This window comes from Chanodichthys erythropterus, chromosome 3, assembly GCF_024489055.1.
Source record: "Chanodichthys erythropterus isolate Z2021 chromosome 3, ASM2448905v1, whole genome shotgun sequence".
Taxonomy (NCBI): Eukaryota; Metazoa; Chordata; class Actinopteri; order Cypriniformes; family Xenocyprididae; genus Chanodichthys; species Chanodichthys erythropterus.
The window spans coordinates 55,656,472-55,673,814 of record NC_090223.1 but is presented as its reverse complement, the minus strand read 5'-3'; the positions used below and the strand labels follow the sequence as shown (position 1 = coordinate 55,673,814).

The window sequence follows — 17,343 nt, the reverse complement described above, 5'->3', positions numbered from 1 at the left end:
TACTGCCTTTAGTTATTACTTAGGAATAAATGTAATGTGTAAAAACACAACAAAAAAAAAACAACAACCTGGCAATAAGAAGAAATCTGGAAACACCAAGATATATGCATGCGAGGATCCATTTTCATTTCCCATCTAATGCAGGCGTGTCCAGTCCTGCTCCTGAAGCACCACTGTGCCACAGTTGAGCTCCAGCAGATCTGCCTGGACATTATAGTGATTCTGAAGCCCATGGTTCAGGTGTGTTTAATCAATGCTGGAAAGTGGCCCTCCAGAAGCAGGATTGGACAGACCTGATCTAATGCAAAATAACGTTAATAACAAATAGAGCAATGACAGTGAGTTCTCTCCGTCACTCTGCACTTATACTGTGCTTGGGAATCAAATCTGGGACGAGAGGTTCGGTGTGAGTAGCTCTTTTCTCTCTGCGGTGCTCTGAGGAGCCGGTGTATACAGGACCCTGCTCTGGGGTGTGGGAGGGACCACCTCAATGGACACACCAGCCACCACATGCTGCTCAGCATCGCCATCAAGCTCAACCAGCTCTGACCAAACTGAAAAAAACAAACAACGATAGGAGATAATTCAGAATTTGACTGTTTGTGACTGTAGAGCTGCACAAACACAAATGAGACTTCTCAAAAAGAGAAAAGTTCTAAACTATACAAAGTGAAAAAATGGAGATAAAAAAATAAATATTTATTGTGTAAAGACATGTCAGATTTTTTATAAAACTGATTATGTCAGATTATGGGTTGATGAAAGATCATGGAAAGTCAGTCGGGCTGCCACAGAATTTACTAGCAGAACTTTGGTTCTGCTTACAAGCACTTCTGCGTTACTCAGGCACAAGGTAATCAAGGTAGTTTCAGGTAATCGAGCAAGGAACAACCGAGAAACACCAATTAAAGTAAATTTGTTGGTACTTAAATGTTTCCTAAAGTAACAAATAGAAAGTTAGAAATCCAGCATGACTAAGCATCTGCAGATGACCAAGGGAAGACTTTAAACCTTATAAACTCCTGTGGTGAAGGCTGCAGGATATAATTAAAAGTAAATTTAATTAGTTTATTTATTTAATTATCAATTAATATTTAATTAATAATTAAACAAAATATTATTTATGCCACCATATATTTCAGCAAAATTATAAAACCATACAGTTTTAAAGACTCTCAAGGTAAAACAAGGTAATTAAACAAGGTAATTTATATGCATGTGTTTGATCTTGAATAATAAAATGAAACTGAGTTTTTGAGATCTTGGAGTTCTAAGTTCTACATTTATGCATTAAATTCACATTAATGCATTTAGCTGTCACTTTTATCTAAAGTGACTTACAGTAATATACAATATTCGCATTATACAATGCCACTAATCTAGCTTTCTAATAAAAGTGGCATTGTGAATATTGTATATTATTAGATAAAAGTGCCTGCTAAATGCAATGTTAATGTAATGCATAAATGTATTATTACAATACAGACAAATACCTGTAGATAAACAGATAGATAACCCTGTTATATACCTCTAGTGTGTACTATATTCTACTTGTAACCCATGTAACATTCAAAAAATGTCATCATGGGCACATTAAGCTGCAGTTATTTATTTGTACCTAAATGCTCTACTATTACTTTTTTTAGCTGTCATGCACTGAGGTAGTGTTGTAGACTTGTTTTAGATGTAGATTTTGTGTGCTGCTAGGATGAACAAGGTATTTTGTCTGTCTATTTAGAAATAAAATGATTCACTTATATTGTATATCGCAATAAGCATTTATTTCTGAAATATCTCTCCAATACTGGTTTTCCCTGTTGTGCATGACTCTCTCCATCTTCATGCCACTGTTTGAGCTGCTGTTGTAGTAAATGTGGCATGACGGCTCATGTGACAACATAATAAACACGGTAAGTTCAGTAAAAACCGATGCATTTTTTCCTGAAAAATCTAACATTAATCTTTTCTGTTATTTCTGTATGTGACTGTCACCATCTACATGCCACTGTTTGAGCTCCTGTACCAGTAGAAGAAGAGTCACGTGACAGCAATCAAATCAAAGGTAGCCTCATTGTTGCTGTTTACTTGAACTGAAGCTTTAAAGACTTAAATGGAGCGCTGAAATTAACTCTGCACAATGTGTTGGACATCTAATGATGTCATTGTGGGTCATGTGACAACAGTAAATTGACACGGTAATTTCAGTAACCCACATTTGTACAGAGTAAGGGCAGAAGGTAAGCTACCGGATGTTTTATTATTACAGCTCTAATTAATTACACTGGTTAGGTTCTATACAGAAAAGAACATGGCGATTTTCTCATTGGTCTGCAGAAAAACAGCAATTAACTGAATTAAAATGTAATCGACTCTCTGACAGTAGGTGGTGCTGGAACAGCAGAAATAAAGAGTTTCCTCTGTAACTTCTGTACACAAAGCAGCTGTGCTTATCTAATAGCAGTCTAATAGCTCAAAAGACTTTTTTAGCCTACTTCCCTTATCAGAATTAACTTCTAGGTTACTAATGTAACCCCCGTTCCCAGGGAACGGAGACGTTACGTCGATACTGACGTAATGGGGTCTCGCTAGGGAGCCCAATCACCTCCAAGGATACAAAACAAGCCAATGGGAATTGGCCTGTGAGATTTACATGCCGGGCCCCTCCCCCGGCATCCAGGTATAAATAGGGCCGGCATACTCACCTTCATTCATATTTTTGCTGAGGAACCGAGATAGGTATCTGGCCGCTCAGCGGTGGCACAAAGCTATGGCAAGGGAATGTAACGTCTCCGTTCCCTCCTGGGAATGGGGGTTACATTAGTAACCTAGACGTTCCCATTCAGTCAGTCACGTTCGACGTTACGTCGATACTGACGTAATGGGGTCCCGCGGAAAACGCCATAGCAACTGAACCACATTACGAGTGTTAGGGAGGCAGGTGCTGGCAGGCTGAGGCGTGCCAAATGCAAATGCGGCCCATACTCGCAACCCTCCAGCGCCCAGAGTAAGCCCAGGAATGTCTTCCATACCGGTGGGATGGAGAGGACAGGGCGTTACCGTGGAGAAGTCGAAGCTGCTGTTCCTACCCCACGGGGGAGAGTGCTTCAGAACTCAATCCCTCGTTTTCCAGCAACGAAAGGAGGGAAATGGCACAGCAAGCGAACACCCATGGCTACCTACGAGTAGAAAGCACACGGGTGGACACCGGTTCCACTCGGAGGTTATAATACCTCGCGAATGGAACAGCAGAAATAAAGAGTTTCCTCTGTAACTTCTGTACACAAAGCAGCTGTGCTTATCTAATAGCAGTCTAATAGCTCAAAAGACTTTTTTAGCCTACTTCCCTTATCAGAATTAACTTCTAGGTTACTAATGTAACCCCCGTTCCCAGGGAACGGAGACGTTACGTCGATACTGACGTAATGGGGTCTCGCTAGGGAGCCCAATCACCTCCAAGGATACAAAACAAGCCAATGGGAATTGGCCTGTGAGATTTACATGCCGGTCCCCTCCCCCGGCATCCAGGTATAAATAGGGCCGGCATACTCACCTTCATTCATATTTTTGCTGAGGAACCGAGATAGGTATCTGGCCGCTCAGCGGTGGCACAAAGCTATGGCAAGGGAATGTAACGTCTCCGTTCCCTCCTGGGAATGGGGGTTACATTAGTAACCTAGACGTTCCCATTCAGTCAGTCACGTTCGACGTTACGTCGATACTGACGTAATGGGGTCCCGTGGAAAACGCCATAGCAACTGAACCACATTACGAGTGTTAGGGAGGCAGGTGCTGGCAGGCTGAGGCGTGCCAAATGCAAATGCGGCCCATACTCGCAACCCTCCAGCGCCCAGAGTAAGCCCAGGAATGTCTTCCATACAGGTGGGATGGAGAGGACAGGGCGTTACCGTGGAGAAGTCGAAGCTGCTGTTCCTACCCCACGGGGGAGAGTGCTTCAGAACTCAATCCCTCGTTTTCCAGCAACGAAAGGAGGGAAATGGCACAGCAAGCGAACACCCATGGCTACCTACGAGTAGAAAGCACACGGGTGGACACCGGTTCCACTCGGAGGTTATAATACCTCGCGAATGTGTGTGGTGTCGCCCAGCCTGCAGCTCTGCAGATGTCTGCAACAGAGGCGCCGTGCGCCAACGCCCACGAGGAAGCAACACCCCGAGTGGAGTGAGCTCGCAACCCGAGAGGGCACGGCTCGCCTTGGGACTGGTACGCCAAGGCGACGGCATCCACTATCCAGTGGGCCAACCTCTGTTTGGAGACAGCCTTTCCCTTCTGCTGACCTCCAAAACAGACAAAGAGCTGCTCAGAGCTTCTGACGCTCTGCATGCGGTCCACGTAAACGCGCAGAGCACGAACGGGACACAGCAACGCAAGGGCTGGGTCTGCCTCCTCCGGGGGCAGTGCTTGCAGGTTCACCACCAGGTCCCTGAAGGGAGTGGTGGGAACCTTGGGCACATATCCAGGCCGGGGTCTCAAGATGACTTGAGAGTAGTCCGGCCCGAAATCCAGGCACGAATCGCTGACCGAAAATGCTTGCAGGTCCCCAACCCTCTTGAAGGAGGCGAGCGCGGTCAGGAGCACTGTCTTAAGAGACAGATGTTTCAGCTCGACTGACTCAAGGGGCTCGAAGGGAGCTCCCCGAAGGCCCAAGAGGGCGATGGAGAGATCCCAGGAGGGAATGAGGCGAGGCCTAGGGGGATTCAACCTCCTGGCGCCTCTGAGGAACCTGATGATCAGGTCGTGCTTCCCTAGTGACTTGCCGTCGAGCACATCGTGATGTGCTGCGATGGCGGCCACATAGACCTTCAGGGTGGAAGGGGACAGCCTCCGTTCCAAACCCTCTTGAAGGAAGGAAAGCACAACACCGACGGGCATTTCCGGGGGTCCTCCCTGCAGGAGGAACACCACTCAGCAAACAGACTCCACTTCAAGGCGTAAGCGCGCCTCGTTGAGGGGGCTCGGGCTCGGGCCGAAGTGATGGTGTCGACTACCGCGGGCGGTAGGTCACTCAAGTCTGCCGCGTCCCGTCCAGGAACCACACGTGGAGGTTCCACAGGTCGGGACGCGGGTGCCATATGGTGCCCTGCCCCTGAGAGAGGAGATCCTGCCTCAGGGGGATGCGCCAGGGATGGGCTGTCGCGAGGAGCATGAGTTCCGGGAACCAGGTCCGGTAGGGCCAGTACGGCGCAACTAGCAGGACCTGCTCCTCGTCCTCCCTGATCTTGCACAGTGTCTGTGCAAGGAGGCTCACTGGGGGAAACGCATACTTGCGTAGGCCCCGGGGCCAGCTGTGTGCCAGTGCATCCGTGCCGAGGGTCCCCTCGGTCAGTGAATAAAACAACTGGCAATGGGCGGATTCCAGAGAAGCGAACAGGTCCACCTGTGCTTCCCCGAACCGGCTCCATATCAGCTGGACCGCCTGGGGGTGGAGTCTCCATTCCCCCGGGAGCGTGAGCTGTCGTGAGAGCGCGTCGGCCGCACGATTGAGCTCGCCCGGGATGTAGGAGGCGCGCAGCGACCTGAGTCGGCGCTGACTCCACAGAAGGAGATGGTGGGCGAGTTGCGACATGCGACGGGAGCGTAGACCACGCTACCGCCGATGTGTTGTCCGTCCGGACCAGTACATGCTTGCCCTGCAGCAGCGGTCGAAACCGGCGCAGCGCAAGGAGTACTGCCAGCAACTCGAGGCAGTTGATATGCAAATGGCGATGGGGTCCCGTCCAGGACCCCGACGCCGACTGGCCACTGCATATGGCACCCCAGCCAGTGGCAGAGGCATCTGTTGTGACAACAACATGACTGGACACTTGCACTAGGGGCACCCCGGCCCCTAGTGGCGCGATCACACCCACCGCTGAGCGTGCCTTCCCAACCAGCTAGAGAGATTCGAGCAGCCACCAGAGAGAAACAGGAAGAGCAATTAAAATTGCTGTTGAAGGAACTTGTCCTTAGCAATTAAAATTGCTGTTTGCTCTCTCAATTCAGGAAATTCACTCTTGAAGAGGTGAAGGATGATCAGCCGATCGGCTCCGAAGCAAAAGTATGAATGAAGGTGAGTATGCCGGCCCTATTTATACCCGGATGCCGGGGGAGGGGCCGGCATGTAAATCTCACAGGCCAATTCCCATTGGCTTGTTTTGTATCCTTGGAGGTGATTGGGCTCCCTAGCGAGACCCCATTACGTCAGTATCGACGTAACGTCGAACGTGACTGACTGAATGGGAACCATGGTTTTATTACAAATAAAACTAAAAACATGGTTATTGTAGTTAACCATGGTAACCACAAATTAACCATGGTTTTGCTACACTATAGTTTATGGTATTTGTAGTAAAACTATTGTTATACAAGTAAATTAATTTTCGTAAGTGTTCACGATAGCTTGTAATGCAAGCTAGTTGCAATGTGTTATTTAGCTACATTTTTTTTTACATGCAAATAAAACTAGCGAATACAAATTTAGAAAATAATTTCAGTGTAATATGTTTTATACAACTTTGTGTAACATTTAAAGGTGCCCTAGAACTTTTAAAAAAAAAAGATGTAATATAAGTCTAAGGTGTCCCCTGAATGTGTCTGTGAAGTTTCAGCTCAAAATACCACATACATTTTTTTTATTCATTTTTTTAACTGCCTATTTTGGGACATCATTATAAATGAGCCGATTCAGGGCTACTGGCCCTTTAATTCTCGTGCTCCACGCCCATGGAGCTCGTGCTTGCCTTGAACAGTGCATAAACAAAGTTTACACAGCTCATATAGCCCTCAAATGGATCTTTACAAAGTGTTCGTCATGCATGCGTCGGATTATGTGAGTATTGTATACTATTATATTTTTTACATTGATTCTGAATGAATTTGAGGCTGTGCTCCGTGGCTAATGGCTAATGCTACACTGTTGGAGAGATTTATAAACAATGAAGTTGTGTTTATGAATTATACAGACTGCAAGTGTTTAATAATGAAAATAGCGACGCCTCTTGTCTCCGTGAATACAGTAAGAAACGATGGTAACTTTAAACACATTTAACAGTACATTAGCAACATGCTAACGAAACATTTAGAAAGACAGATTACAAATATCACTAAAAATATCATGATAACATGGATCATGTCAGTTATTATTGCTCCATCTGCCATTTTTCGCTATTGTTCTTGCTTGCTTAGCTAGTCTGTTGATTCAGCTCTGCACATTCAGACGTTAATCTAAATCAACTGGCACGGTGCTAAAAGTTCGGAAGACCGAATTCATGTTTCACATGGTGTATTCGGAGAATTTTTTGTCCTGAATTACCGCTGGGTGTGACTAGTGCTAAAAAAAAATCACCTCATCTTCTCTGACAGGCATTATGCACATGCAGCTGACATAAACCAGTTTCAATAAACAGAAAAAAAAATCCTATTCAGTGATAAGGTGTTTTCTGTGTTGACAAATCTTTTGCAATGTTCTGACAGCCGGGATTCGCACAAATAGCGTCCACATCCGTTAATGTCCGCTTCACAACCTAATGACTCATTTGAAACGATTCATTTTAATGAATGGTTAAAACAACTGATCTGTCCAACACCGACACTGAACTCACGGGGCGTCTGTCTAAATCAGTGTATAACAAATTATTTACTCAGAACACCTTTGAAATGAGAACGTAAGTGAACTTACCCCGAGAGTGGTTAGTAAGATTTAGCCTTAATAATCCACAGTATTAACAGGTTATTTATTTGACAACATGCAGTAAATTACCTATAAAATAGGGCTGTAAGATTAACTGAAAAGTAATCAAAACCGAAATTCAGAACCTTTAACCGACGTAATTTTCCCATGTCGGTTATTTCGTTTTTTTTAAACCTGTAAATACTTCCCCCTTAAAAACATACAACCGCATGTAGCCACGTGACTATGCCCCGTCCAGTCAGCAGCATGGAAGCAACTGGGAGGTGAACGGCAAGTTAACACACAAGGCTTGTTCGAGATGCAGCGGCGCTGCGCAAACTGATCGGTGTATGACATCAAAGTACCACAAGAGCGTTTGGAGAGCATACCACTCCTTATGCTTTTGAAACATTCTCACGGTACTTTGATGTCATACACCGATCGGTCTGCGCAGCGCCGATGCATCTCGAACATGCCTACAGAGACGCCGCGCAAGCGGTGAACCTAGAGATTACTTTCACTTGCATGTGTTTTAAGGTTTGCCAATTTGGACATTCAAGTGATTTTAGAAGAATCGGATGTGCATTATTATATCAAGCTACCGTGTTTGCGCAGCTATATTGTGGCATGAACACTCATACAAACAGTAGCTGCACAAAACGTGAAGATCGCGTAGAAAGGCATACTATAAATAAAATGTATTATTATTATTATTATTATTATGAAAATCATACAGAATTTATTTGCAAGACACCAGTAAACAGAAGCACTGCAGATTGCAAATTTTGCAAAACAACAATTACTGATGTGCAGTGTTGGGGTAAGTTATTTTTAAAAGTAATGCATTACAATATTGTGTTACTCCCTAAAAAAGTAACTAATTGTATTAGTTAATTTTTATAGAAAGTAATGTTACATTACTTTTGCGTTACTTTTTCTCATCTGGGCTGTTTGTTTGTTTTTGTAACTATTCTATTTTTTATTCTATTTCTGGCAAATGTAAAGGTCCTTTCACACCAAAAGTGAAATAAATAAGCCTCAGGCTGAAAGAAATGCCTTTCAGTAGAGGGTGCAGTTCAAACAAACAAGCCTTTCAACTGTGCTGCCATTCCGGAATACAGAAGAATAGGACGTGGGAGAAGAAGTACATGAGTAAATGTATGCTCACATTTAGTTTAAAACTTGTCTAGTTAATGTTCACACAGCACACACAACACCTCTGCGTTATTCCGGATTTCTCTCAACACGGGGACAGGAGAGGTGTCAGTCAAAGAATGGCAAAACAAAGTAACTTGTGTAACTTGACTGAAAAATTAACTCAGATATTTTGTTGTAAATTTAAATGTGCTCATTTACTTGAAAAAAGTAATCTGATTACATAACTCATGTTACTTGTAATGCGTTACCCCCAACATTGCTGATGTGTCTGGCACAACTTCAAATTGTTGAAATGTTGAAATAAAACAAAGAAATGCTTATAATAACATAACATTCTCCTCATTTCCAGTTTACACTCTTGATGTTTGGTGTCAGTATAATAATAATAATAATAGCATGGAGTTTAAAAATAATAACACTAGAATACCAAGGTTTTTGTGAATATAAAAGTTTGCAGTATTGATTCGGACAGGAGGGGAGGCCTTGGAGTAAAAAAGGTTGAGAACAACATCTTTAGATTGTATCACCAGTATATGATTTGAATGGCTGATATCAGTAGATAACAATATTTTAATTATTTGTTTACTGTGGAATAAAGTTATTCACCTTATTAGTTTCAGAGAAACAACAGTTTATATTTTTATATGGAAATATGATAACTTCACCTCTTCCATAGCAAGACTTAATTAATCACTTACATTTTATGCATCTGATGCACTATTTCTTTACATTCATTTAGTAGTTGTGTTAGTTACTTGTTTATATTTTTGTTAATAAAGGATATTTTATCACAATTGTGACTTCCTTGTGCTGATAACATGGTAACGAGCTCTACCAGTTATCTGATATCTCACAAATAGTTCAGAATAGTCAGCTGAGAAACTCACTCCATTTTTTTTTTATTCAACATTTCCTCCTCGATTGTTTTTTACAGTCCTCACTGGTGATAAAACAAGGACACAGCAATCCCAATGCATTTGGCTTTATCAGTCAGTCTTAAATGTGTGTTTGTGCATTTGAATAATGGAGTTTAGTTGTGGATTTTCAGAGAGAGCATTAGCATGTGTTTTTGACCTCTGTTCTCCTGGCGTGCCCAAAAGTCTTGAACTGTTTTGTTGATGTCACAATTCTCTTCCCGCAGTTCCCTCTGCCACTGCCTCAACTCTTGCACATCTGGACGCACACGCACCTGAAGATAAATATGTTGGCATAATTCAGTATTCAGGGATATGATTATTCAAAATATCTTTATTTGATTACTCAAAACAGATGTGGCCATTGAGAATGTGCATCAAAGGAAAAGGGATCTTACAAGATCAAGCAGTACCACATAGAAAGACAAGGGATGATCTGGCACAGCAAAGACATGATAAGCAGGGGACAGTCATGTCACATACTGAATGATCTGCTTGGCCAGCAGATGTGAATCTTTCTCAGAACTGCATTAAGGGTGGCAGAGCACATTAAGCATGGGTGAACCATATGCAAGTTTATTGTGCACAAATGCTGGTAAAGTTATTAATTGTATTTTACATGTTGGTCGTGCACATTTTACGTCAAGGTTTTTCTCCCCCTCAGAAATCTCGGTCTGTCATGGAAGACAAAGTTAAGAATCCATAATCGAAAAACACCAAAAACACCAAATATGAGGTCAAAGGAAACGGGTTTCCAGAAAGCAACAACTTTACTTTAAATAATTTACTTTAAATAATTTTATCATTAGAAGGTGTTCTTTCTGGCACTAGAAGAGGAGAATCATCAGGGCTGGACTGGAGCTAAAATTTGGCCTGCTTTGCCAATTGGCTTAACATCTAGTGGCTTGACTTATGTCTGACTGGGCTAGCGAATGTGTCCCTGCCATACCCTTAGGTTTGATTAACTATAGACCTAAACCTGCTATGTGCCTGAGCCAATATGGCTCAAACTTATCCAATTAGAATGCACATTTTTTGTTTAGTGTTTTGAAATAAAAAACAGGGTTCACTTTTTTTAAGTGGTTGAATTTCAAAGGAACTGTGATAACATACTGCTTTTTTGTATGAGGGATCATACAAAATGCATATCATTTTTCACTTAGTACTGTCCTGAATAAGATATTTTACATAAACGATGTTTACATAAAGTCCACAAGACAAAAAATATAGCTGAATTTATAAATATGACCCCACTCCAAAGTTGCATTCAAGGGTTAGTTAACCCATATTTAAAATTCTGTCATTAATTACTCACCTTCGTGCCATTTTACACCCATAAAACCTTTGTTGATCTTCGGAACACAAATTAAGATATTTTGGTTGAAATCCGATGACTCAGTGAGGCCTCCATAGCCAGCAGTGACATTTCCTCTCTCAAGATCCATTAATGTACTAAAAACATATTTAAATCAGTTCACGTGAGTACAGTTGTTCAATATTAATATTATAAAGTGACGAGAATATTTTTGGTGCACCAAAAAAAAACAAAATAACGACATAGTGAATCATGATGATTCTGATCGCGTGTCAAACCACAAACTGCTGAAATCACGTGACTTTGGAGCTCCGACACACTGATTCATTATGCTCCAAAGCTTCCTTAAGGTGTGTTTTGAAATCGGCCATCACTATATATTTCATTATTTTGTTTTTTTTGGCACACCAAAAATATTCTCGTAGCTTTATAATATTAATTTTGAACCACTGTACATACATGAACTGATTTAAATATGTTTTTAGTACATTAATGGATCTTGAGAGAGGAAATGTCATTGCTCCCTATGAAGGCCTCAAAGAGCCATCGGATTTCAACAAAAATATCTCAATTTGCGTTCCGAAGATTAACGAAGGTCTTACGAAGCTCTAGAACGGCATGAGCATGAGTAATAAATGACAGAATTTTCATTTTTGGGTGAACTAACCCTTTAAGTTTTCACCCCTACAATGCATTTAGTTTCATTAAAATGGTTATTTGTGCTAATTTGTTTAATTTTTTATTTTCTCGTTTACTTACTTATTTTTTTCAATTAATTTCAAAGACTAAAATAAAGCTCTACTCCACCGCACAACTTCAGGCCCATTATAGGATGCATGAACACACGCACAGACCCCCCCTTTCTTTCCACTTCCAGGTATCAAAAATGAAAACAAACTAGCAAAATAAAGAAAACTGAAGAGCTGACTAAGAAGCAACATGAAAAGAAAAAAAGACAGTGGCAGGAAAGCTCAAAGCATTGTTAAAAAAGAAAGAAACAGCTTAAAGCTGTACACAACACCATCTAGTGAGGAAAGATGATTCACTTCAGCTTATTCAAGTTATTGAAGAAGCAAATGAAGTTCAAGAAAATCTTCAAGAAGCTGACCCAAAAGAACAGCCATTCTTGTCTCAGCAGGTAAATGTCCCAGTAAAAAAAAAAAAAATCCAGTTTCCAATTTTGTCAAATCTATTTTAAAGGTTGACCGTAGAAGTCAACATTAAAAAGATGTAAATTTATAGTTAATTTATTTGGAACAACTTATATTATTAAAATATTAAAAAGCAAGAGCTTAAAATGTCAGGTTTTATGGTCAGGTGCAACTAATACAGTTGTGGCCAGAATTATTAGACCCCTTCATAAATATGATCAAAGGTGACTCTAAAAATAAATCTGCATTGTTTATCCTTTTGATCTTTAATTTATAAAATTAGCAAAAATCTAACCTTTCATTGAAGGAAAAGAATTGAAAGTAGGGGGGAAATAACATTATGAAATAAATGTTTTTCTCCAAAACACGTTGCCCACAATTATTAGCACCCTTTTATTCAATTCTTTTTGCAACCTCCTTTTGCCAAGATAACAGCTCTGAGTCTTCTTCTATAATGCCTGATGAGTTTGGAGAACACCTGAGAAGAGATCAGAGACCATTCCTCCATACAGAATCTCTCCAGAACCTTCAGATTCCCAGATCCATGCTGGTGCTTCTTCTCTTCAGTTCCCTCCACTCATTTCTTTAGGGTTCAGGTCAGGGAACTGGGAAGACAATGGCAGAAGCTTCATTTTGTGCTCAGTGACCCATTTTTGTGCTGGTTTTGATGTTTGTTTTGGATCATTGTCCCGACAGATGATCCAACCACAGCCCATTATAAGATTTCTAGCAGAAGTGGTCAGGTTTTGATTTTTTATCTGTTGGTATTTGATAGAATCCATGATACGATATATCTGAACAAGTTGTCCAGGACCTCCAGCACAAAAATAGGCCCACAACATTAAAGATCCAGCAGTATATTTAACCGTGGACATGGGGCACTTTTTATCCATGTGTGCACCAAAACCATCTGGTGGGTTTGCTGCCAAGAAGCTCTTGTTTTAGTTTCATCTGACCATAGAAGCCGGTCCCGTTTGAAGTTCCAGTCTTGTCTGACAACTGAATATGCTGGAGATTGTTTCTGGATGAGAGCAGAGGATTTTTCTTGAAACCCTCCCGAACAACTTGTGGGGGATGTAGGTGCTTTTGATAAAAAAATTTTAGGCTTTCTGAGACTCAAGACTCAACTAATCTCTGCAATTCTCCAGCTGTGATCCTTGGAGAGTCTTTGGCCACTCAAACTTTCCTCCTCACCACACATTAGGACGATTTAGACACATGTCCTCTTTCAGTCAGATTTGTAACATCTTTAGTTGATTGGAACTTCTCAATTTTTGCCCTGATGGTGGAAATGGGGATTTTCAATGCTTCAGCTATTTTCTTACAGCCACTTTCTATTTTGTGAAGCTCGACAATCATTTGCTACACATCAGAACTATATTCTTTGTTTTTTCTCATTGTGATGAATGATTAAGGGAATTTGGCCTTTGTGTTTCCTCATGTTTATACTCCTGTGGAACAGGAAGTCATGGCTGGCCAATTTCATGTTCATGATCACCAGATTGATCAGCAGATTGATCACAGATGATGCTCCTGAATAACTTTTTTTTTTTTTTTGTCAAAGTATTCAGAGTTATGATGACATGATGCTTTTTTTATAATTGTGTTTTGTTTCAAGTCACTTAATAGTGAATAAGGTTATTTTCAGTTAAGTTTCCATTTCACATAACTGTATGGTGGTCTACACAAGGTAGAGTAACTAAGGAAGTTTCACATCATTTGTATTAATGTAAGATTACTGAACTTAAACATTATTTTTAAAGCCAAAACAACAGTTAAACGTTAAAATAACTGTATAATTATAATTTTAATGTAATTAAGTTCAACTAACACAACATACACTATTCTCAAAAGTCTTTTTGAGTTTCCAACTTGTATAAATATATATATTTTTTTTTTTACAACGTAATGACATCAACTTAACTCCCCCCAAAAATGAGATACAGACACCAAGAGAAATAAAAACATCTACCCCAAAAGAATCACCCAAAACGAAGAAATGAAAAATAACATTGTCAAAATTGAGGGCAAAGTTGCACAACACAGAAGAGAAGCTTTTGGACAGGACTAAAGAGACTTTAAACCTAAGGAAAAGACTGAGAAGACTTGAGAAGAGGGAGAGAAAGCAGGGACTTATGAACATGGAAGGCAGAGAGGCCAAAAAAAAGATAGAAAGAGAGACCAGAGAATATTACCCAACAGCCAAAGAAAATTAATGCGCAGAATTGTTAGCCGCTTCTTCCACCAAGATGAAGTTTCTACTGTAATTAATGGCAAATCTGGTGAAATTCGAAAAAAGGGCCAGATATTTCACCAGAGAGCCTTGACAAACAACATGGCAAATCTTCATAGAAGATTTCAGACTGAGAATCCCAGGCACAAACTTTCTATGTCTCAGTTCTGTAAACTTAAGCCATTTTGGATCATCCACCGTAGAGTAACAGACAGATAAACATGTGCTTGTAAAACACATGAAAATTTTGGCCTGAAGATAAAAAGCTGGGAATCGTAGCCACATCCTCTCCAAGGGACATTGTGCAGGCCAGTGTGTGTTGCGACAACGACATGTCCTGCATGTACAGGACATGCAGCAATTGCAAACATTTCCCAAAACATAGGATCCTTCACTGAAAGAAAACATCATAGTATGGGAAGAGTGGGTTACAAAATCTGTACCAAAAAAAGATAGAGTTGGGCCCACTGAAGAGAAGGAAGTGAGGAAGTCTTTCCTTGAGAAGTGACATACCTCCATCGAAAAGCTTGTAGAACTGACACAGGACCACCTCTCAAACTTCTCAAGACACATATAAAACATCAAGCATCAGTCTGAAAGACTGAGGAAATTGAGAGAGTCCCTTACTCAGAGTGAAGTAGTAATTCATGTTGACTACAGTGAGAACTACGCTTGTAAATACAGCAGAGAAATAAAAGAAACTCACTTTGGAGGTGGCAACCAGCAGGTTCTCCATATTGGAGATATTTATCTCAGTGGGGGGAAGGTGAAGCCCTTTGCATCGCTTTCGGAGTGTCTTCAGCACAATGCCATAGCCACATGGGCTCACCTTGACCCAGTACCAAGGAGCATACCAAGAGGAGCATCCAAATGCAAGGGACATCCACTTTATTTCAGATGGGTCCACATCTCAATACCGGAACAAAACCAACTTTTATCTAGCCTCGACAGTGCCATTCATTAGAGGATTTAATCGTGTAACATGGAACTTCACAGAAGCATCCCATGGAAAGGGTGCTCCTGATGGAGTGGGTAGTGCTTTGAAAAACCTGGCTGACAGAATTGTGTCCTATGGTACCAGCATACCAGATGCCAACACTCTTTTTGAGTAGCTAAATCTCAATTTATCTGTAAGGCTCTTTAAAATTACGGAGGAAGATGTCAAAACAATTGCCGAATTAGTACCACCAGACCTGAAGACAGTACCTGGGAATGAGAATACATCAGGTGAGTAAACATGTTGAACAACATCTTCAAACTCAAAGCAAATAGACTAAAGTAACTATACCTAAAAAGAGAAAATGTTGTTTTTATGTTGAGTTGCTGGATGAAACATCCTTAAAGTTGTAAATAAGAGATGGTTTAAAACTAAAGTAAACTGAGTACTAAAATGTAGTTAATTACTGTGTAAAGGTCATTTTGTCCAAAATTTTCACACAAAAAAATAAATACGACCTCATGTTGTGTCAATCGAGTTTACACACTGCCTCCGAAACTTTCATCCGTCATAAAAAAAAAATTCTGATCAGGTTTGATTTTCTCCATTTTTGCATCCATAGCAAGCATTTTGATAGGAAAGGATAAAAAAAAAAAAACATGAAAAAAAATGCATACGATAATTTTGGACCCAGTGTACAAGGACCTTAAAGGGTTACTCCACTCCAAAATGAAAATTTTGTTATTGATCACTTACCCCCATGTCGTTCAAAACCCGTAAAAGTTTTATTCATCTTCGGATCACAAATTAAGATATTTTGGATGAAAACTGGGAGGCTTGTGACTGTCCCATTGACTATCAAGTAAATAACACTGTCAAAGCCCAGATGTATGAAGTATGAAAGACATCCTCAAAATAGTCCATCTGCCATCAGTGGTTCAATCTGAATTTTATGAAGCAACAAGAACACTTTTTGTGTGCAAAGAAAACAAAATATATCGACTTTATCACATGCGTACAGACCAAACATGCCAGACGAGCGTGTATTTTGTTTTCTTTGTGCACAAAAAGAGTTCTTGTCACTTCGTAAAATACAGATTGAACCACTGATGGCAGATGGACTATTTTGAGGATGTCTTTCATACTTTTCTGGGCCTTGACAGTGTTAATTACTTGCCACAGTTAATGGAGCAGTTACAAGCCTCCCGGTTTTCATCCAAAATATCTTAAATTGTGTTCCGAAGACGAACAAAGCTTTTACGGGTTTGGAACGACATGGGGGTAAGTGATTAAGTCATAGCTGTCAACCCTCCCGTTTTTTCTGGGTTTCTCACGTATTTTAGCTCTTTTCCCGCTGTCTTCCCGTTTTAGTATTTTCCCGTAAAATATCCCATATTTTTACACTCTGATTGTGTTAACTCAGAACACGCAACTATCTGTGTCTGTGAAGTGGTTTGCACTTGGGTTGCTAGACCTCTAGTCAAGCAAGTGGCAGTATATATACAGACAGTAGCTTAGGCTACTATCGCAGAAGAAGAAGACAGTTGCAGTGGTGGGCGGGAGGAAGAGGGAAAAAGTAGCGGGAAGTGAACTTCAAGGAGAGTAGAGTAGATGAGTGTGATGTGCGATGATGAATCAGGACGCCGACGTCCAAAATCACAGAATTACCCACCAACCAAAACCGAGGACATTATGCCGATATTTGACTAAATGGGAGACCACCTTCCACTACCTGACAAGCAGCCATGTAGGTCCAAATTATCATTGGTCTGTCATTCTTTAATATATATTGTGTAGTTATAAACTCTTTAGACTGTTAATGATTAGTGTTTTTTTTTTTAAAGTTTGTGGGTAATAATAATCATGTAAAAAAAAATCCCTTATTTTGGGGATGGATTCCGGGAAATCTCCCTTATTTTCAGTGTTCAATGTTGACAGCATAGGATTAATGACAATTTTCATTTTGAGG

General features: G+C 40.8%; 1 protein-coding gene across 1 annotated transcript in view; it reads right to left on the bottom strand.

Moving 5' to 3' along the window:
• Positions 1-213: 213 nt before the first annotated feature.
• The window catches only part of iqck (IQ motif containing K), a 64,858-nt gene continuing 47,728 nt past the window's right edge, over positions 214-17,343 (bottom strand). Inside the window, exons 7-8 of the mRNA XM_067377490.1 lie at positions 9,899-10,013; positions 214-554 (exon numbers count right to left, since the gene is read on the bottom strand). Of these exons, the coding sequence (XP_067233591.1) occupies positions 382-554; positions 9,899-10,013 (288 nt within the window). The 3' untranslated portion in view covers positions 214-381. The remainder of the gene's footprint in view (positions 555-9,898; positions 10,014-17,343) is intronic.